Raw genomic sequence first — 23,294 nt, forward strand, 5'->3', positions numbered from 1 at the left:
GCATTTTCAGCTAACAGAACTATTTCCATGCTTCCCTGTCCTTAAAGTCACATAGATTTCTTTCCTAAGTTCACACTACTTTAGCAAAGTCTTCAGTTGATTGGTCTATTAGAATCTGAGGTAGAAAATTTTCTATCTAAATGTAAGTTACAGTATGAAAATGTGTTTCTCTTGAAAAACATTGAATTCTATTCAGGAAACTTTGTGTTCATTCAAACATTGTGCAGCTGAACATTTACATAAACTACTTTCATTTTTATATTGTTTGCTATATTTATTTCATTTAGGTTTAGGGAAAATGTGGAATGTTCTTTAGCAGTGATATAAAAGAAGTTAAGAATAACTGAGACTAGCCACCAATACATTGGATACCAATGTACATAAAACTAGTCTTCAGTTTTTCTTTATGGTGTTGCAGTGTCAGCATTTGAAGTCAACTCTTAAAAATGCCATTGCAAGAACAGAGTTAGTGTTTCCCAATAACTTTTTAACATCTTTTGGAATTGTTAATTCCAACAATAATTCCAATTTACTTAAGTTGTATATTCTCCACAGTCAAACAAAAATTTACCAAATCAAGATTAAAAATACTCTTTAAAGTTACTCTTCACAGAACTGTAATCTGGCCCTTGCTGAGCTCCAAGTTCATGTGACTATATTACTGCCATTATCTATGACATGTAATTTAAAGCTAGCATCTGTGCACAACAGTATCAAAAAAGAGTTTGTGTATAGAGATGTTCTGTGTTTGATGCTTTGACAGGTTTTTGTTGCAAGCAGCCCCATTTGTCCTAGTAGATCTCTCTAAGCCAGTTACATAGAGTTTGAGAGAGTCTCTTCAGCAAACTGCACAAAACAGGATGCGCAGATGCACAAAGAAGTTGTTTCTGGCACACAAAAGATGATACAGGTGACAAGGAGCACAGAACTCATATATTTCAATGTTACACTGAATTTGTGAATGAGAGGCTTTATCTAATCCCTTTCCTTTCCCTTTCTCACCTGAGATATTTCAAGCAAAATTCAGAGCTTTTTTTATGTAGCAGTATTTGTAGTCTGGAGTTTGCAATAAAGTTAATATAAATATGGCATTGTGACTGTTCTAATGGTGCAATACTTCTGTTGTGCCAGAGTCAGTGAAGCAAGAGCAGTGTGCTGCACTGTGAAAGCCCTTAGCAGCAGAATGGGTTCAAGAAGCTGATCTCCCGTGGAACAAGCCCTAGATTCTTACTGGAGCAAAATCTGTGGTATTCCACTGCTCGTATTTGCCCTCTTCACAAATTTAGCTCAAAGAAACAACAGTGGCAATCTTCTGTATGTGCAGTTCACGTACATAGTCAGTCATAACACTGTGAGGCTAAATTAAGATGGTTGTATGGGCCTCAGTGGAAGACCAACACTGCACATAATGTTTTGAGGCTATTACTTCAAGCACTCAGGAAAATCTACAGGTGGTGTACATTGAAGTCAAGTGTCAATTTAAAACATAATAACTCTTTTGGAGCAGTTCTGCATACAGATACTTATAGTCTGTATGAAAGTTTGCAAACTTCTGGCTATCTCCTTCTCCTTTAACCTGAACAATTTTCAGCGTGCAAAAGGGCACTCATGTCTTTATATGCCTTTTTGTGGTTGAGTTTTGTAGAGCAGTTTTCAAAAGCTATTTATTGCATTAATGAATTTTAAGATATTTTGAAGGAAAAAAATCAAGTGAAAATAAAATTATACTATCACTAAAAATATGCTTTTATGTATCTTAGAACATTTAACTTTTATAATAAAAAAAGTTTTGCTATCTGTATCATGAAGGTTTAGTAGGTATCACTGGAAAATTATTCTGTAAATTTAATAACTTATGTTTTTTGGTGTGCTCATATATACTTTTTTGAGAAAGATATATTACTGTTAGAATGAAATAGTCAAGGAGGAAAACTGAGGATTTTTTATGACTGGAAAAATTGTGCAAAATGCATGATAATTAAAATAAGTATCTTACCATCACAAGTTTTCTGAAGAATTTTGGCAACTCCTAGTTTCATTGTTGAGATGGTATGAACCAGGGATCTTAGGTCATAGCTATTGTCCAGAGAAAAACTGTATGTCATTATAACTCCAGAAACAGCAACATATGTGCAGATGATCTGTATATGCATAGTGTCTATTTGTCTGATCCGTGACTTCCAGTTATCGGGTAGGCCAGGTTCTGCTGATGATCTTACTGCATTAGCTTATGTCTAGGAATCCTGAAGGAACATCCAGATTTATTTTTTTTTTGTGACTGGAAAAAAAATTTCGGGTGGAAAAAGAAGACAAGCATGCCATTTGGGATTGACAGGAAGAAAGGACTTACAGCTCTCTTAGGCTCCCTATCATATTGAGCTCAGCCTTAGAGCACTGAAAAGCAGGAGGCTGAAAGTTATATTTATGATCTTAGCTATGAGTAATTTTTCCCAGGTGAGTGTCATTGTTTTTTCCAGGTTTGTTGCTCCAATAGTCAATAGTCATCTTCATATAGTGTTACTCAAAATCCAATAGAAGGGGGAAAAGATTTGATATATTGTTATTTTAAAATTAACTCTTGTCTCAAAGGGCTGATTTTCTCACATTCCTATTATATTATTTCAGATTTATTTGAAAACATGAACAACTTTGTTATTTAGCATCAAAAATGCAAATGTAAGGTCCTCTTGAAAAGTACTAGCCTCATTCTCCACCTTGTAATGTTGTCTAATGAAAAGAATTTGCATAGTGTTTACCTCAGAAAAGACAGCAACTTCTTGGAACACTTTCATAAACTGTTGTCTGTTTGGAAATAGTTTTCATTCCAAATAAGGAATCATATACAAATTCAGTATTCTGAGTATAGTTAATTCCCACAGTAATTTATCCTGTCTAGTAAATTGCAGTGTCTTCACACTTTAGGTTTGGGTTTTGGTTTTGTGGATTTTGGGGATTTTTTCCTTATCATGTTAGCTTGATTTTCTTGTGTTTTACTTGGTTTAAATAACGTTCTATACTGAAAGGACAGTTCCAATGGAAATATAACAACTCCCCAGTGCAGTGCTGCTTTATTTTGTTCTCACTTCAGTGGTATATTTTTGTGGATCACAGAGCTATCTTATCAATCACGTTATGGGGAAGAGATCTGTGGTTGGACTTCTCCTTCAATCTGAAGAATGAATAAGGCCTTTGTAGGAGCAAAGACTAATGGGTCTCACTCAAGAAAAAAGCTTCCTTTCTTACAATTTAACACTTGCAGGCTCTCTAAAATGATGTGTTTATTTGCTTTTATAATAACATGTAAGCAGAGTACAGCTGGAGCCTAAACTGCAGCTGAGCTGTAGAGGTCTTTTCTCCCCGTTTCCTTCCATAGTGCTGCAGGTGATGCCAGAAGTATTGGCCAGAAAGGACAAGAAACTTGCCATCACAGGGGAGCAATGGAAACAAAGACAGAATTTCTTTTGCTAGGGAAGGAGGACTGTACTAGAAGATAAAAGTTGTTTGAGTTTTTTTGCAAGGTGAGGAAATGGTAGCCTTCCAATACTTTGGACAAAGTGTTTGTATGCATTGGACCATAGCCTTCCTCCAGCCAGCCTTCATGTTCCACTTGTTCTTTTAGGATATCTACTTTCCAAGTTGTTCTGTGGGAGTAGGCCTTTTCACCTGTAGTAGATCCCATTTCTTTTATGCCTGTCCAGGCTTCAGTGTGAGATGAGGACCTTAGGTTTGTAAATTATTTGGGACAGGATGGTTTCTTCATTACCTCTTATGAAGTACCTTGTGGTCCTAGGCGGTCTCAGTTAAAACTCAGGTTATTATACTGTGGTAGAAGTAGAGGGTAGAGGAAACAAATATTGAAGGTGAAACACTCTTCAAGAATAGCAGATCAGAAAGGATAGGAATATCACAAGAAAATCTTTAACAATATGTACACTTGAAGATGTAAAGAGATAAACAGATGAAAATCAAGTTACATAAGTAGCTATCTGAAAAATCAGCACTTTTTAAGAAAAACTTTAAATCCTTATTTCCTTCTGAACTTAAGTGCTGGAAAGGAAGAAAAGTGGAGAAAAAAAATGAAAAAGAAATCTTAATATACCAGTCTTGAGGCTACTCATTGTTCCCATGACTCCAATCCATTTAGGTGGTATGTATCACCTCATTGTTTGAATGAAAAATTTATGGTCAATGAATAATATATTTAAATCCAGAAAAGGACAATGACTTCTTGCTAAGAGTGACAATATTTTGGAGATACTTTATTGTCAAAATCCTCAGCAAAAATATTTTTCAAAGTATATTTTTCAATTGCAATATTTCAAATCACAGTGATGAAATTCAGAATCACTGCCAGGGAGCAGCAGTGGTAGGGACTGTCTCTGCAGTAGATTTTCTAGTAGCTAGCAGAAAAGTCTTATCCTATGACCTGTCTTCCTGTACCGAAACTGAAAATGGTGTTCTTATTAGCCTTAACAAGGCTTTCCCACATATTATCTTAACCTGTCCATTATTAAATCTGCAGCATTGACATTTTTTGATGCCCTGCAATATTAGTGGTTGAAGTGTCAGATTCTAGTAGAACAAGTAGTGTTCTAGATTTCTGGAAGATCTGCTTCATTATGGAGTTGTTATGCCTCAGAGCCTGAAGTCTCCTCCTACCCTATCCTCCAAGTGCTGCAGCATGATGAGCCAAACACATTCACAAGGTCTTATAGATAAGATGCTTTCCCTATCAAAAGACCAGGAATTATTTGTTTCTGCTTATATTCTCCCTATTTTGTTCTAACTTTGAGCAAGATTCTTTTGAAAGCTGTCAATGTCTGCTAAGCATAGATGTTTGCTACTGGAAAAAATGGAAGCTGTATTTCTGCAATGACACAATTAGGAATAGGGCTTACCTTGCAGCTCTTCTTTGTTAATAGCATACGGTGATAAAACCATAAAAATTTCAGTAGGCCAGTTTTCCTGTGTGCAGTTCAGAAAATGCAAATTAGAAAGAAATCAAGACATATATTATATACAGCACTCACTAGATTTTCTTTAATTGCCTCATTCCTATGACTGAAGGTTCCCATAACTGAACTTCAAGAAAGAGAGGAGGCAACATTTGATCTAAGAGCTGCTAAATGCCTTCTACACAGAGGGGGATGCTTCTGAAGTGATTAACTATATATGTTGTACGGTCATTAGCTGCTGTATTTTGGAGGGGACGTGGAATTTGCTTGTTTGGTTTTTTGTTTGTTTGGCTTGGGTTCTTTTGAGGAATCCCTTGTAAAAACTTGGAAAGGACAAGAACTATTCTCAGTTTAGTTTGTGGTTTTCTCAGTAATTTAAAAGTAGACAGATTCAAAAGCTAAATGAATTTCAGACCCTTCACCACTTCTGAAGTAAGACCCAAGAAAGGGGCAGATGATGAGTCTGAAAACAGTCTTCTGAAAAGTGACTTCAGAGAAAGCTGGTCTCATCTTTAGAAATTTGTGTATGTTGACTAGTTCTGCTTGCAAACCCCAAGGGCCATTTCATGGATCAAGTTTGTGTAACATTTGGATATTCCCTGGCAGCCCCAGCCCATCAAAGCTAGGTTCCTTAACTAGTGGCTGCTCAGAAGTTTCATTTTGGCAGATAGTGGCATGGAAAGAAAGAAAGGACTGTGATGAATTTTGCAGTTAATGGTCGCTGCTACCTGCACACTGAATGAAACACAGAATAATCCTACCAGTTGTGAATAATGACTGATACGTATCTGTTCTTCTTCCTCACTATTGCCTTACATATTTTCCAACAATCTCTTTTCCCTGGATTTATTGTGTGATTTATTAGAAACATAATTCCTATTAAATATAGGAAAGCTCTCAGATAAAATCCTAAAAATTATGGCAGAGAGCGCTGAAAGGAAGACATTAAGAGAAAGGGCCATCATGGATGAAGATGTGTACACTATGTTCTAATAGAGAGCAAAAGCCATTACTAATATATATCTTATATTTTATGGCTTCTTGATTTATATATTTCCTTTCTTCACCTAAGAGTGTATGAACACATTTTACTATCTGTCAGAAGGTAAATGTCTCTAACTTAAGGCATAAACTCTTGCCTGTATTTAAAAAATTGCATTAGTTTATCAAAATTGATTTTCATTTGCCTGGCTACATGCACTTAAGTTAGTTTAAACCTTCTTTAAGGCAGTTATTTTTTTCTGGGAAATTACTGAATGCATCTAAGCCTATTTAAGGGAGTGTTAAACCAGTTTGAACGGAGAGTGCACTACTTTTAACTAGATTAATTTAAGATTGACCTACTTACACAAGTGCAGCTTTTTAAAACAGCGCAAGATTTAGAAGTAGCTCCTGGGGAAAACAAGGATTTCTTGGGAGCTTAGATTTCAAGCACATTAGACTTGATGCTTAATGTACCAATTACTGGCTGAAATCTGACCATAGAACTTTGTGTTCCAGTGGGAGAAAATATTCGGCAAAAACTATGTTTAGGCTCTCCTTAGATAAACACAGTAGATCAGTAATGGTAGTTTGATACTTTTATCTTCTTATTCATATCTGCAAGAGAAATAAAAATCAAAGTAGAACGCTTGATTTTTTACCTCTGTAACAAATTCACCAAGGCATCTACTGTACCATACTGATATTCTGTAGAAACCAGTTCTTTCATCAAAGAATATACAAGTAACAGCAAATGAAACTCCATTATAGAACTAATACATTACTGTACAGTTACATTTTAATGTAAGGAGAATATTACCACAGAATGTTTACATTCATATGGAATATTTCTAAGTTGTACATACATGAAGCTCTTGTTTTCAGGAAAACAAAACCGAAACACTAAGAATTCAGCAATTTTTTGTTAACTCTCCAGCATTCAAAAATTGATTCAAGTTTTGCAAACAATAAAAAGAAAAATACCAAACCTGTCACTTTGTACCATTTTGTTTGTAGATTGCCAAGTAAAAGCTTCTTGGACCTGATGAAAATACAGCATCTAGTGTAATGTTCTTGGACTCTGGTTAGTGCATAAGATTCTGCTGTGGGCACTGTGTTGGCAGCCAAGAAAAATTTATGAAAATCCTGATCTCTGAACAGCATAGATCAACTTGTAGTAAATTTCTTTTGGCTGCCAGTGTGGTTGACACAGTACAGGAAATATATGCTGCTGGAAATATGAACCAATGGAGTTGTGAATACTAAGTCTCCTAAGGGAGCTCTGTGTCTCCAACTGTACTCACGTCATATGCTATGGTTTAGAAAGCCAAGCATTTCAGACTAAAGGAAGCTCTGTATTACAATATTACCAGTACTTTAATTTCATAAAGCATAGTGCTCTTAATTGATTATTTATTTTTAATAAGGTGTTGTCAGTATCAAATTTGATCTGTAACCAAAGTGTGACTTTGCATTTGTCACATACTTGTTTTCCAGTTCTGTACAAGGATAAATTTGTAAAACATTAATATCTTCTTTGAATTTGTATTGCATTACACTTGTGTATATACTTTTAAACACAGAATTGCCAACATGGGTTTAGATCAAAGGTTATCCTACAAAATATCCTATCTCTACTTATGGTTATTAACAGATACCTAGGGAAGAGAATAAAGGCAGGGCAAGCATATGGCAACAAAACCCAGCATATTCCCTCTTAGCTTCCAGCAATCTGTGGCTCATTGAATTTCAGAGCCACAGGCCATATTTTTATGTTTAATAGCCTTTGAGGGATTTCCTTTAATGAATTGGTGTAATCTCTTTTTGAACTCATGTAAGCATGTGGTATCCACAACATCCTGTGGCAATGTGTTCTATAGTTTAAGCAGATGGGAAAAACTACCTTTTTCTGAATTTTGAACCTGCCATTGATAAATTCACTTTAGGTAGACTGGTGGTCATACTGTAAGGAAATAATTTCCTAATCATTTTATCTGTGCCATTCATACTTTTATGGACCTTTGTCATATCTTGTTTCCAGGATAAAAAAACCTAGCCCATTGAGTTACAGCTTTGTTCATATGCAGTTGTGAGGTTAAGAAAGCACAACTTCTATTTAAACTGAATTTATTTGAGTGCAAAATGAGAATTATCAATATTATAAAAGATGGCAAAACCCCACTATTACATGTATAACATAACACAATGATGAAGATGCCAGGATAATATTTAAAAGAACTTTGCAAGCATCATACAAATGGAGTAATGGTTGATTCTTTTCATTTCACCATTCCCCCTGAAATTTAATTCAGGAGTCAACTAACACAGATAATACTTTCTATTGCTAAACCACAAGGCTTTCAGTATTTAAAAAGCAAACCAGGCTTTCCCTGTAAGTAAATGAAAGTTGTGATAGAACTTCACAGGGTAACCTGTCCTCAAACTTCCCAAACCTACCATACATTATACTTGCTTGGTGTCCATGTGCCCTCCTGTTCCGTGTTCTTACCCCACATCTTACATCTAATGGTAACTCTGAAACATTCAGTGTCTGCTGCATAAAATGTGTCCTTCGATGTATCATCATAGGATGCAAAGCTGCACTTGAGAATAGAAAGGTCCCTTTCAGTTATTGAAAAGATGGAAAATGATTTAAAAATTAACCATAAATAGCCCTGTCTGTAAGGACTGTCATCAGACATAGGGCTATACAGATAGCTAAACCCCATTTATTGCTGGAAGCCAGCTGATGGAAAATATTAACTGTTGGCAAGGTAATGACCATATTTTTATTGAGTTTGGGGAGGTTTGTTTTTTTTGTTTTCACGTGGCACCCTTTCAGCTTTGAGAAAAGCACTTAATTTACATGTCATTAAAAAGGAAATCTTTTAAACATTGGCAGTCAGTGAAAGCAGTCTTGTGGATGAATCCAGTCCCTTGTTCTAGATGTGTGTTTAGCTGGCTACTTTAAACACATCCCAGGGGCTATCAGAGTGCAATAACATGCTCCCAGCTTTCCTTCTTGGCCTAAAATTGCCAAGTGCACTATTATGCAAATAGAAAGAGAGGGTGAGGAATATGTCAAGAAGATGGACTTTTTCATATTCTTAATTAAAACAATGGAAATGTAGACGGATACGTACATCTTACATTGTGCTTTTTGTGTCTATAGAAGCAAGGTGATATTTAAACTATAGCTCAGTTGCCAAAGATGGTCATGATGCAGGTCATAAACCAAAAAAGGCAGCGTAACCTGAGTCACTGAATTGTATATTGCTTCTATCACACTGTAGGTAAAACAAGCCTATATGGAGTAGTTAGAGAAGCTGCAAACTCCGTTATCCATTCAAACTGCAACTGGAGGTTATTTCCCACATACCAGGACCAGCAGAACAAGCTGCCTGCATTTGCAATCTGCCTCAGTTTGCAAGCAGCCAGCCTATCTTAAACTGCTAATGAAAAGTATTAAAACAAAGCTGGCTGACTTTGAGTGGAAATAAATGAGGAAAGTTCACATTTTCTGTTACATCAACTTCACTGCCAAGGAAACATTGAGCTGAAAGGCAGAATGGATCCTTGCAGACAATTTTGGCAATGATAGCACCTACATTCACAGAAAAAAACCCTGCCATTTTTTTAAAGATGTCTTTGTCTCAAACAACTCTTTACACAACAATGAAGATAAGTTTATCTTCCCAAACTAGATTCATTCGATCAGATGCTCGTATCAGTATATTAAGAGTACTGAGTTAACATGGGGAAATTTAGTTGAAAAACGTTTGTTAAAATCATTGGTAAGTAGAAATGAACAATGGTTTTGAATGGTTTTGTTTGGTTGGGGTTGTTGGTTTTTTGGTTGTTTTTTTTTCACACTAATATGGTAGAAAAGATCATTGGGAAGGCTTTATTTTTTTTTTTTTTCCCAGGCAAAAGATGCATTTTGAATGAATTCATACATAAAATGCGGGCCAGCCCCTTCATGATTATTTTCATGACCCCACAACCCCTCACACATGGTTACTGTGTGGGAATGACAAGGGGGGGGGGGGAAAAAGTAGCACCTCACACACAACAAATAAATCTAGTTCCTGCTTTAACCTTTCCTTCTCTTAGAAAGAAGCTTAGCAGATTTAAAGTTTGAGTCTTGAATCTGAGAGCTTCATATAATTCTTGTACATGACAAAGTTGGAGGGGGGGAGGATATAAAAATAATACTAGTAAAACTAATGTTAATAATAAAGAAACTTCCTTATGACCTGTGAGCTTTCACACCAGACTCTGAATTTCAGGTTCTGGAAAGATAACTTGCTGTGGAGAGCTTGTGAGAAGCCATACTTTCAAACATGTTGGGTTAAAAAAAGAGAAAATCACTTTTTTTTTATTGGAACTAAGTTGAAATCATTCTCAAATTAAAAATCATCTAAGGAATGAATGGCTTGAAATTATATTTTTTTTCTTTTTAGTCTAATCTGCTTGTCAAAATAATTTAGGAAAGAGAAGCAACCTATGATCCTCAGATTGTCCCTTTAAGTAGAAAGTGACATTTCTGTGCTTTAAAGCAGGCACCAGGCTTAGCAGTCCAACTCTTGTGTGACCCAGAGATCTTTGAGTCTGTTTCCTGCTAGGACCGCTTCATGGAGGCTTCTTCTCCAAGACAGCAGCTGTGGGAAATCTGACTTTTCCAAAGATGTTCCATAGAGTATTATTATTGTGATGCCCTCTCCTTTCCCCTGCCTTTCCAGGGGAAAACAGAATCTGAAAAATCATGTTGCCAATTACTATGGATGTTGTCATAGTTTCCTGAGAGAATGAGATAAATATTTACAGTAATTACATATGTATTTATCTATTAGGCAGAAAATGAATGGATTATTGTTCCGAAAGTAGAATGTAAAAAATCCCTAAAATATAGGGTAATATTATATATGACTTTTTTAAGAATATTGTGTGACTGATGAAAGATTTTTTACAATATCTGTGTTTTCAAGCCTAGAGAGTAATTTGTGCTTGACAATTGCTAACTTCAGAATGGTCAAATTATATGTTCTTGAGGCCAAAATATTTTAATCTATACTTAGGCTCCTTCCTAAATCGCTTGGGTTTCAAAAATTCCTGAGCAGCTAACACCAATATTTGGAAACATCTACAGCTAAAAACATCAGGCTGAGAAAAAAGATGAAAACCGAAAGACTAGAAAGACCAGATAAATTAAAAGAACAATATTGTTTTGTGCAAAATGTTTTGTTGTGGTGGACCCGTTTAAGTCTGTAGTTCAAGTCAGTGATGAATGCTTCCTGGTCTTGTACATATATCACTTAAGTCCATATCCTGTATTTTTATAACTAAAGTTTTGCCACGGACTTAAATGAAAAGACCTAAGTCAGAAGCCAGAAGACTTGAGTGGGTGGAATTAATCTGACCACATGTTGATGTTTATATCTGAGTAAATCTCATAGGGTCCTTTCAGAGTTAGAGGAGAGATATATTGCCTTCCTGGGTAAGATTTGTTGCATCCTGCACTAGGTGTCTAAAAGAAACTAGATGAGTCATGTCCTGAAATACCTGTTTCTCATCACTGTCTGTGAAAGGTGCAGGTATAGATGTTTGCAATTCAGTTTTCTGTAGCGAGATGACTTCCACCAGTGGTGTTGAATCATGTGCAATTTCAGATTAGAGGAGAATTGAAGTGATAAGTACTTCCAAATAACAGCACCAACTGGGGTCCAAAGAAATCTGTCTCAGTGGTAGAGATGCCTGTTTTGGGGACAGTTCAGTATTACACTCAAAAAAGGTAATTACTGGTGTAGGCTATCCCCTGTCCTTCTCGGTATTGCAGGAAAACCTTTCTCCTATTGGTCTAAATATGGTAATTCACAAATGGATTGCACCACTTAAATTTTGAATGCACAGTGCTAATATGGTAATATGTAAACATACTTTTCGTTTGCCTAAGAATTGTACATACCTCCTTTCTTATGATGCAGTGTAGGAGTCAATACAATGTTAAGTATGAGGAAATTGGATTATCACTGAGTATTCAGGAAACTGAAGATATGGTAGTGACATAGGATTAATGTTGCTAGCTGTACTCCTGCTAGCAGTACTAGCAGAAACAATACAAATACGAATGCCTGAGCTTCAGGAAGAGTTAGCAACTGCATATATACCAACAGACACTCCTTAGCTGGTCGGTGGTTTTAATGATCACTTGTGTTACTGTCAGGGTTGACTGTCATAGCTGGAAGGGATGGAGATATAACGATCCTGGATCTTCCTGAGTGTGGGCTGTGGTAGAGCAGCTGTGGGAGCAGGTTCCCCCAGCAGCTCTGCACTCAGCTCCCTGCTTTCCAGTGGGGAGCTCTGGTCTGAGAGCCATCAGAGATGGGACTTCTGACATTGTCCCTTTTCCCTGCCTGTGCCAGCAGCTGTCCTCCCAGGCTGGGGTCCTGCTGAGCTCTTAACTCACAGAAGGGAAAGTGTTCCAGGATTGACCTTTGCCCTGGCTAACATTTCTATGTCCAAGCTCTCCTGCACTTTGGCAGGGGCAGCTAATTTCTGCCTTTGTCTTCCTCTCTAAACATCCTCTTGCATAGGCCAGGAGGCCCAGGAACATGGCTTGGATGCCTAACTGTCTTGGCCTCACCAGCATCCTTTGGACTGCCCTCTGCAATCATTCATCCTGGAAGCTGCCCCTCCACGGTGGGTGCTGAGGCATCCCCATGCCAACAAGTGCTAAGAGTTACTAGTGCCAAACTAACAGTATTCTCTTAGTGCTAAAGAGGTTTACAGTGGTTCATCTAGCTAGAATGAAATAAACAGCTACATGGATATACCCACTGATAGGAGCAGATTATCCAATAATCAGAGTGTTTCATACGAGTAAATTTTAACAAAGTAAAAATCAAGGTAGCAAATTTGTCTTTCTGTCACTTTCTCCACATATATTACCTTCAGTTTGAAGTTGTCTCAATTTAGAATATAGTACACACTTGGATCAGGTCTCCCTTTGAAGTCTGCAGACTTCTTAGAAAGCATATCTGTTTTTCACATCAGAGAACTTTAAATGATGTTTTTTATTTTTCCTAAACACTTTGCCAATTAAGATTCAAAATTCCCACTTCTGTTGCCACCAGTCCAAGGGGGGAGAAAAACAAAACCCCAAAAACTGAAGAAACCCATAGACAATTTTAGCTTGACTTTTTTTTTTTCTAGTAGGAGTTAAGCAAGGGAAATAACAGTGAACAAAGAACTGTTCTTATAAAATTACCAAATACATATACAACACAATGTCTCTTTTCTCTTTGAAAAAGCTTGAAGTCACATGTACATGTTAAGTAGATACAATGATAGGTTAAGAATAATAACCTGGTTTTGATGGCTTTAATGTGTGTTAATTTAGAGAATATTATAATTACTCTTAGTAGTTTAACTGACACAGGGTAAAAATTTATCTCTGCAGAAAGCTAACACAAGATTTGCACGTAAATTAAATTTTATGTACATTTTATTGTGGGGATTTCAGTGATCTGTAAGACCCTTTCAGATTTTTGCCCCATGACAAGTTACATCTATTGTGAATATTGGCAGCATGACTTTGACCTTCCTCCTAGTAATTACACATATTTGTTTATAGTAGGACACACAGGACTTTAGGGAAAATGAAGAGAAAAAAAAAGATGGCAAAAGCAGTCACAGTGTTAACATGCCAGCATTTTAGCTGAGTGGCTTAGAGATGAAACCTACATTTGTTTTTGTCAAAGGCAAGGATTTGATTTTAATAGGAACTCATGCACAATTAGAGACTTTGACATTTATTCTCACCCACACTGCACTCGAGTGTGGTAGGAAGATGTCCATTCCCTTCACATGAATGACCCTTAGGGACAGGACCATGGAGGATAGCTGAAAATTGTGTGATACATGCCGTTGTGATGCACATATCCAAATCTTCAATCCCAGCATGTGCTCATTCTCACAGCCTTTGCAAAAGAGTTTTAAATACTTCTCCAGCTTATTGTTCCCACAGCAACAACTAAAAACAGAAACAGAGAAGATGGGAAAGAGTATAAATAGATAAGGCTGCTACAGTATTTGCAGCATTTGTAATTGTGTTGAGACTACTGGAAAACCAGCGTAAATGTTATTTAGCAACCTGGTCATTTGTAATGTTATGACAATGACCATTGTATTTTCAAATGATTTTACCAGTGTGAGCTTGCTGAGAGAAATCAATTTATGAAGATCTCTTCTAGAAAAATGCAAAATTCCATTATAATTTTAATCTAATTCATTTTAAATAGTCATTACCTAAAGATGACCATAAAACCACCCAAAATAAAACTTTTCAGTCTGTTAATAGATATTACTTTATTCCTAATAGAATGAGAATGCCATTTGAGAGTAGTATACAAGTTCAATAGCCGACCTGAATGATGAAGTTAATCCCAGGAACCAGTGATTCATAAATGCAGTTTTTCTTAGTTTGTTAGGTTCACTGTCACAGCAGGGTTTCCTCAAAGCATGAAATGAAGCCATAAGCATTATATTTGCAGAAGAAACACATACCATCATATTTACACATTTCTGGGAAGCAGCAAGCCTTCATGTCTTCTTTACCTCCCCCTGGATGACCTCTAGTTGCTTCACTTCTCATTCTTTGGAGAAGTTGGTATTGATTCACTAGTCAGAATAGTTTGCAAAATTTTTCAGTACTAGCGATTGAAACTGTGAGAAACAAAATGGAAATATCCTTACATTCATGCTTTTATAGAAAGAACATTAAGAATACATTAACTAATTCATTCCACCCATTTCAAGCTATTTACTAGAAGGTTATAGAATGCTTGGTAATAATTCTTAGTAGTAAGGCAGAAATTGCTATGTTTTGCATGTTCTTGCCCTCTAAAGTACAGGCTGATCTGTATTATAAAAGAATATGGGCTCCTTTCAAATACGTTGTTTATCGGGCTCCTGACTTCTAAATTATGCCCACAATAGGCAGAAACAGTAGAATGCTGCCAGGAAGGACATACAAACTTCTGAACTCATGTCTTTATCATACCTCATCAGCAATCACTGGATCATCTGAAGACAGTCTTGATTTATAGGAATATCCCCTTGTCAAATTTCAAGCAAGCAAGTTTACATTTCATACTAATGTTTTGATCTTTTTAAAAATAGAATAGTTTTTCAAATATATACACATGTATAAATTGCATGAAATTATACACAGAGTAATTAGTACACACTTTGTATATAACAAACTGCTTGTACCTCCCCTTCTGTCTGCAAATATATATATTGGTAACTCAGCTTACAAAGATTTTAGTGTATATGTTTTTGTATGTAATAATAGAGTGAAAGAAACATTTTTGTGTCCTTCTGTTTTGTCACATTGGAAAAATGGCTAAATGTATGGATAGGTTACTGAAAAATGATTAAAATATAGTGTGTACAAAATAGACACACTAGGTTCATATGGAATATTGGTATACTATAGATTTATATATATATATTTAAATATAAATATATATACATTTAAAACCACAAAACTTTAGTTTTGCTCTTAATTTTTTCAAAGCTACTGTACCATCTCAGCTACACCTTTTAGAATAACATTCTTTTCAAAATAACCACCAAGCTACCAAATTTCAGTGCCAATGGCAGAAGTTTGAGATAATGTCAAGAAACTGTATGTAATTTCTTAAACTGGAAAAGTCTTTATTTGGGTAAGAGTATGCCTGTGATTTATATTTAGGTTCATGTATACTTCTGTATAAAATATATCTATCTGCATATATGGTGCTTATGTAAGTGCATACATAATGCATATGCTCAATTCCACTGTATTGCAATAAGGTGAGAGAGAGAAAGAATCTTCTTTTATCACTGACTGTTGAAATAGTATGTTCAAAATTCTTTCCCCTCTGGGAAGAATAATAATAACAAAGAAATAAAACTTCTTCCCTTTTTTTTCTCCCCCGCGCCCCCTGTAGACTAAGAATCTTACTCTAAAGTTTGCAGCATTTCAGCCAGTTGTGATTAGCAGCATTGGTTTGATGATTCAATGGTAAAAATGAACAGAATAATGAAAATGCAAATTCTAAATACATCAGACACAAGTTCATGGGTAGCATTTGTGTAATATTTTCTGATGAACTGTAAGCCTGACTTTGAGGTACTGTCTTGTTGATAATAGGGCTGTAATAGAAGTCTTGTACAGATTTACATTTCAGATTTATACGGATTTAATCTGAAATCATCTATCTGCTCACATGAACAACAAAATAGAATAATCTTTGGAAGAAACAGTGTATGCCCATATATAAAACATTTTCTTTTAGCTTTCCAGTTTTCCATTTAAAATTCAGTTTCTAGGGTTTTTTTGTTTTTCTCTGGGAAAAGTCTTCAAATTTGAGGTCACATGGCATTTAAGTGATGGACAATTCTTGAGCTCACAATGTATTGTAGCAGTTGCTGTCATATGTAAAGGAGAAGAACCAAGTGACGTGCCCTGAGGTGTCATTTAGTGCTGCATTAAAAAGATGGCCAAGTGATGAATCAAAAGCCTGCTAAACCATTAGGGTATTGCTTTTATAAATTAAGCTCACATACCATTTAAAACAGGAAAATATCTTCAGAACCAGGTTTCTTAATAGCTTGCTGTGGACAAACGTATTAGCTTTGTTTATCTGTAGACGTGAAAAACAGTGTGTATATTAGCTACAGGAAAAGGCTTCCCTATACACCATGCTCCACAGTACTGGCTGTTGAATATTTGATATATTAAGACCTATTTATATTCTGGAGTTTGGCCAGTGATTGTAAAGTCAGGCAGATTTAGTGCCTAAAATAGTTTATAGCCTCAGAGAAAAGTGTCAGTATAAAAATAATCATTTTGTCTTAGTTCTTTATGCACAGTTTCATTTTTTTTTCCTTGTGAAATCAAACTTGAAATAAAATAAGAAAAACAATCACAATCTTTTTGAGCTTATATCCATCTATCCAGCTATTCCAAATCTCCATACTAATGGAGAACACAAGAACAGAGATGCACAAGTTTTGGACTTGAAAATGTATTTTCCAGTATTTCTCCACTACTCTATAGATAAATATAACAAGGCGTAACTGAGACTATCACAATGAATATTCACCATTGTATATCCTGCAGTGGCAACTTTTAAAGTCATTATAGTCATGCATAGTTTAACTCTGTAATTTATGAGTTGTTAAAGTTTTATGATGGTGCTTCATTTTGCCAACTGGACAGAAATATATGTTTCTACTTTGGTAATGTGTAGTGAAATATAGAATCATTTGGGATACTCTCCTTCAGTGGCGGGGACTGAAAATACTTTAAAAATATCCAATATCAGTATGATAAAAAAGCTAGCCTGAGCTGTTATGAATGTTCACTTGCCTTTACACTCCTTCATCTTACTCTGATCACTGGCCAAGGAACTGAAGTTGCCCTATTATCAGTCTTGCAGTCACAAGTACACTTCTGTGCAGCTTGGAGAGAAAGAGCAAGCACTCAGGGTTATCCTTGTGCACTCTCAGTAGCTAGTTACAGTAACACTGAGATGCTAAAGGCAAGTCTGCTCCTGAAAGCAAAGAGGGACCGAGTAATTGTTGCCTAATTGGAGAAATCTAATCATCTGCAAAGGAAAAAAGGTAGAAGCTAAGGCAGTAGTAAGTCCTACCTGTGCTGGTCTCGGACAACACATCTTGAACTCTTTTAAACTTCAGTTTCAACTGTACTAAGTTATTTGGGTCAGTTTAAATTCAGGATGCCCTGGAGACAATCATGACTCTTGATGGAAATTGTTATGAATAATGGGGCTATTTGACTACAAGTAGAAAATATGTTCCCTGTTAAATTACTGTCACCCCAGGCAAGAATATTATTCTCCCAGCTCTTTCCTGTGACCTTCTCCCTTCAACCCTTATTCATTTGCTCCGAAGCCTGCTGTCTTTACCACATTTAATAGCTCCCCTGATGGCTACAAGTTGCATTGCAGGAGGTGGAAATTTTCATAGTTATACATTTTCCCTTTCAGACTTGGGCTTTGACTAAGTCCAGAGGGGCAGTCAGATGCTGAATATCTTTATTTATTTATTTAGTTAGTTTTGTTTTTTGAATAATCACTCATATCCAAAAGACAAAGGAAGGAAGACGTACTAAGAAACAGCCACCCCCCGCATAATATCTGTTCTTTGACATAGTCCCACTGTCACTTAGAAGTACTACTTTGGAAATGATCTACCATATGCTCATTATCTGTGATCCCAGAAAGAAGTTGTGCCAGAAGATGACAGTGTGTTATATTTATTTCCCTGTTACTATGTAATTCACACCCCTTCCAGGTCAACATGGAACGAAATATGGAAATTCCTGGAGATCTTTATGGGGACTCAGTGAGGACTGGTAACCAAATGATGTATTGATTCTTCATGCATTTCATAACTGGAACAAATAGAGAGAAGCAGTAGACTCTTCCAAGACTATTTATCAACTGTGGTTTCCTGAAATTTTAGAAATTGTAACAAGTTCGCTTCCCAGACCTCCTACCTCAGACAGCAGAGGTTGAATACCACACGTAAAACACTCTTTGGTCTCCTGATATGTACTACTCTAATAAGAGTGGTAGAAATAAATGCTATTAATGTAAAACTATTTTAAAATGTGTCAGTAAATACTGTAGCCAGCTTACTAGTACGGTTATTAATGTAGGACCTAGACTGGTTAATATTCTTAATTATTATGTAGGAAGCACAAATCTAGGAGGAAAATTTGCCTTTCACAAGGTCTGAAAAGCAAAAGAAAATTGCATCTTTAATATATAAGTTAATGCCAGACAAAGAAATATATCAATCTACTGAACCTAGGTTAGAACTCTAACTTTCATAAAATGCAGAAAATAATTGAAAAATAATGTGAGACATGTCACAGTACAATAGTTATACTAGAGTAACATCTTCTTTCATGTCTTTCCATCTTAAGCCTATCGTTTTTTAAAATTATATTAATTATTCCCTTACAAGTTCAAAATGAAAATCTTTACAGAGTTGGTCCTGTGCACCATTTTCAATGCTGTGGTTAGCTACAGAAGCTGTGGTTTATACATATGAGATAATGTCAAGATCAGCTTTAACTTGCATATGGAAGGGCAGATTCAGATATCAGAAGCATTCATCACCAGGAAGTCAAGCTTATCAAACCTGTTAAAACAGCACATTGAGAATCTGCTTTACGATAAAAAGAACTGTATCCCAGGAAAAATATTTTCATGAAAATATTTCATCTGGAAAACACATAATTATAAATGATAGGATAAACTCTTCTCATTTCTGAAAGCACATTATTTCACATTAATTTTTGAAAAGCATAATTTTTCTGCACAGTTATACTGAATAAAAAAGTAAGAGCATTTAGTTTTCATGTTTCTGGATTAAGAATCAGAAAGACATGGAAAGACTGTGGCAACTAAGCACATCATTTTAGTTGTGACTGTTTCCATGTTTTCAATAAAACATGTATTTTACAAACATCAGCATGGCTCCATAACATCATGAAGACATCTACAGTTAAGTGCTTCCCCTTTCATATGTACTTGGGAGAAAGTTTATTTCTTTGTGTCAACAAGAGAAAATACTTGAAAAATTACTATGTTTTCAACTGTGTCCTCAAAGTTCTGTAAATATATATGTATATGCGTGTCTAAATTTTTTTGCTAAGTTCAACTTTTTAATATTATTACTATTAATATAACAGTACATAGAATTCCAGATCAGGTGCCAGCAGTGAAAAATAGATGTTTACCACCAAAGAATTTACAGAATATAGGATGAGAGTTTATGTCAAGCATTTTCCTGTTCCAATGTACCTCTGTATATTAAGCCACAGTATAGGCCTTTCATTATATATACTGCTCTTTCAACAAGGGACTACCTACTATAGGTAGCACCTGTTTCACTTGACTCCAGCAATCTAAGTTAGATGCTCAGCGTAAGCTGCTGATCTAGAATACTTATCTTGTCAGTGCAACAGGAACACACTTCTGAAGGATGATTATCCTCATCCTTAGCTGGTGAAAATGAGCAATATCCTGGATGTGACCCTCTCCAAGTGACCAGAATCTTTCTCCTGATGTAAAACGTTTTTCCAATGTCTCATGGCTGACTACAGACAGAATTTGTACAAAAGAGTCATGGAACCATGTGCTGAACTAAGTCTTAGATGAATAAAAATAGGCAAAATTAATACCATAGGGGTCCAGCTCTGAAATTTTTATAGAAATAATCCCATTTGCTTTGATTTGGTTTTGCTTCACAGAGAGCCATAATTCTACTGCCAAAACATCTACTTGTGTCTAATACCCTGTAATAAAAAATGAAAATATGATTTTTAGAAGGGAATAACAAAAAAGTTAAATCAGTCTATTACATGAGTGCAGTATTTTATTTTTTAGACCTGCAAAAATAAAAAAAAGTTCTAATACTTTAATAAACACCTACACTTACAATGGAATTACACAATGAAATAAATAAAGGTGTCCTATTTTGAGGATAGCACAACACACAGATTTTCCTCATGAGAATTTCAGTTATGGTGATTCAGAAATGGACAACACCTGCAAACAATTAGCAGGGGTCTGACTACAAGCACTTGGATAATTAAGTTCCCTGTGGGGTTTGTCCTAAATAGGTAGTCCTCAGTGTGTGAAGTTTACCACACACAGCAAGGATATTTCCTTTTTGGAACTACGTCTTGATGCAAGCACTTTTAGTCTGGTTAACTGCAACATCAACTTCAAGTCAGAAACTGCACACAGGCCTAGATAGGAGGTATGAAACTTGAACCATACACTAACCATGCACACCAATTAAAAAAGATGATGCTTATGGTGCTGTAAGAGTATCATTATTATAACAATAATGGTTTCCTTGTTTAAAAGAAGGGGAAGTTGCCTTTGCTACCACATTATACTTACGGTTAATTATTAAGCATTACCCTTTTAAATTCAAATTCAGTGAAATTGTCTTTCAAATGTAGAGCCCTCTACTTGTGTTATTTCTTTTACTATGCTTATGGTTTCAAAGGTCTTTTTTCCGTTTCTTCTTTTCATAGGGAATGATCTGTTTCTAGTTGCAGTACATGAACTGGGACATGCTCTGGGCTTGGAGCACTCTAATGATCCCACTGCAATCATGGCTCCATTTTATCAGTATATGGAAACTGACAACTTCAAACTACCTAATGATGATTTACAGGGCATCCAGAAGATATACGGTATGTCTTGCTCTAATAAAGCAACATATGTTTTTGCTTTAGAATATATGAGGTCCTCCGGTCCATACCACATCTCCAAACCTGTTTGTTAGCGTAGGCTCTGCCAGTTGTTATGCCAGAGGCCTTCTTGTGAGCAGGCCAAAGACTTTTATGAAGCTCTTTTACTTTATTTCTCACTGTTCAAAGCTTGCATTCACATTTCCACTGAGCTGGAATAGTAATTTTCAATGTTTGAAAAAAAAGCTAAAGAAAATATCTGCAAGAGTGTCCCAAACTACAAAAATATTAAGAAATGCAGGCCTTTAAGCATAACAACCTTATTTCAACAGTTGTCCAAGATAGTGTAACTGGATGAATTGATTATGTCTCAGTTTATCAATTATAATACTAAGCAGTTCGTTGGCTGTACAAAATTTGTGGTCCCAGAAATACCCTTTCTTGTGATAAACAGCAAATTGATCTCAAAAGAATGTTATTAGCAACCCAAGATTTTGAGCTTCCTAGGGGCAAAAAGGCCCACTTCTTTAAGAAATGTTTCTTTAGGGTTTTTGTGGCCTGATATAAAAGACACATGATTTAAATAAATTCTGCATGTATTGAATTCAATTTGACAATGCAAGGTAATTGAAAAGTAAAAAGAAAAAAGCTAAAACAATAACATTATTCTGAGTATGAGCTGAATGTAACACTAACTCCTGTATTATGGTTCCTTTACATTTCCAAAGATGTGGCTTTATTTTTTGTTTTAAAGACTTTGATTCTGTTGTTATCTATTAAATAGTCTGGGTTTTTTTCTTTAAAATATATTTTTCTCTCCAACAGTGAAAAATCTGTGGTATCTGTATGTTAATACTATGTATCCAGTGCATATCATTTGGAATCACCTTGCTTAACATTCCCAAGTTAATTCAGTATTGGATTCAATTTTGTACTCACAATAATTTTCAGTTTAAAGGTTTGTCAGTTTTCTATTGAATATTGGCAAGGCCATTCCTTGTTTACCTTAACTACTAGAAAGAGCTATGATCATGTAGAATTACTGTACTGCTAACTAGAACTCCACAACCTCCATGGTGTTTTATATTAATTTAAAAAATACGTTAAAAGAAAGGTTAACAAGCACTGATATGTATTTTCATAAAGCATAAATAGCAATTTCAAAATGATTGGCGGATCAAGTTTTGTTTGGTTGCTTCTTTTGCTGTGTGATTAGCTGGAATGAAGGTTGTTTCTCATGACCTCATAAGTTGGTAGTCTAGACTTAAGGGCTAGACAAGAATTCTTTGCTGAAAACTAACTGCTAAGCTCTAACAGCTGTGGGCTATACATAAGGAGAAATGTGTTACCCCTGGGAAGTAATATCTGACATCATCACCAAATGGCATATGAAAAAATTTGCTTTAGGGTTAAAAACTTTCCAACATGAGCTACTGCAAACTGATTCCTTTGCTCCCCTTAAAATCAAGAAGTGATCTGGAATCATATGCCTCAATAAAAATGTCACACCTATTAAAATAATTACTTTGGTCTGCAGTATTCCTTGAAACACCATTATTAGCTGTAAATTATAAATGTCACAAGTCTTAAAATTGTGAATGAAATAAATGCCTTATTAAAGTGTATGACAACCATTTGGCAAGTTTAATATTTCCTTACATAGTCCATCTTGTTCTTTAAAAAGTATACTTCTTTTGAAAAAGTATCAGAAATTCAAATTTATGCCATTTATGCAGTTTTAAAGTTGTCTACTATTCAAAAGTCTTTCTGAAGACTGTCATGCAAATTTTATTTTTTAAAAGAGGGAGGCCTAAATAGAATGAGTAAAATTAAAGTGTTCTTCTTGTTTCCATAAATTTTACTGATCCAACTGAAATTTCTTAGCTTTTTGTACATGGAAAATATAAGTAACATAGTAATATGTGTAGGAAGGGAAAAGCATTTTCAGTACTCCCATTGCAAGTCATTCAGTATGCCATTAAGGTTATGAATAGCGTCTACCTAGGATGGCCTTTTGACTTCAGGTAGAGAAACCGTGAGTGGGATAGTTATTTCACCTGTGATCAAAC

At 35.5% G+C, this 23,294-nt stretch overlaps 1 protein-coding gene across 2 annotated transcripts in view; it reads left to right on the forward strand.

The window, feature by feature from the left end:
• MMP16 (matrix metallopeptidase 16) overlaps nt 1–23,294 on the forward strand; it is a 194,117-nt gene that overhangs the window by 114,059 nt on the left and 56,764 nt on the right. For both annotated transcript variants that reach the window (XM_056330637.1, XM_056330638.1), the window contains one exon: nt 21,067–21,228. In XM_056330637.1, coding sequence (XP_056186612.1) covers nt 21,067–21,228 — 162 coding nt within the window. The remainder of the gene's footprint in view (nt 1–21,066; nt 21,229–23,294) is intronic.

Source organism: Falco biarmicus, chromosome 3 (assembly GCF_023638135.1).
Source record: "Falco biarmicus isolate bFalBia1 chromosome 3, bFalBia1.pri, whole genome shotgun sequence".
Lineage (NCBI taxonomy): Eukaryota > Metazoa > Chordata > Aves > Falconiformes > Falconidae > Falco > Falco biarmicus.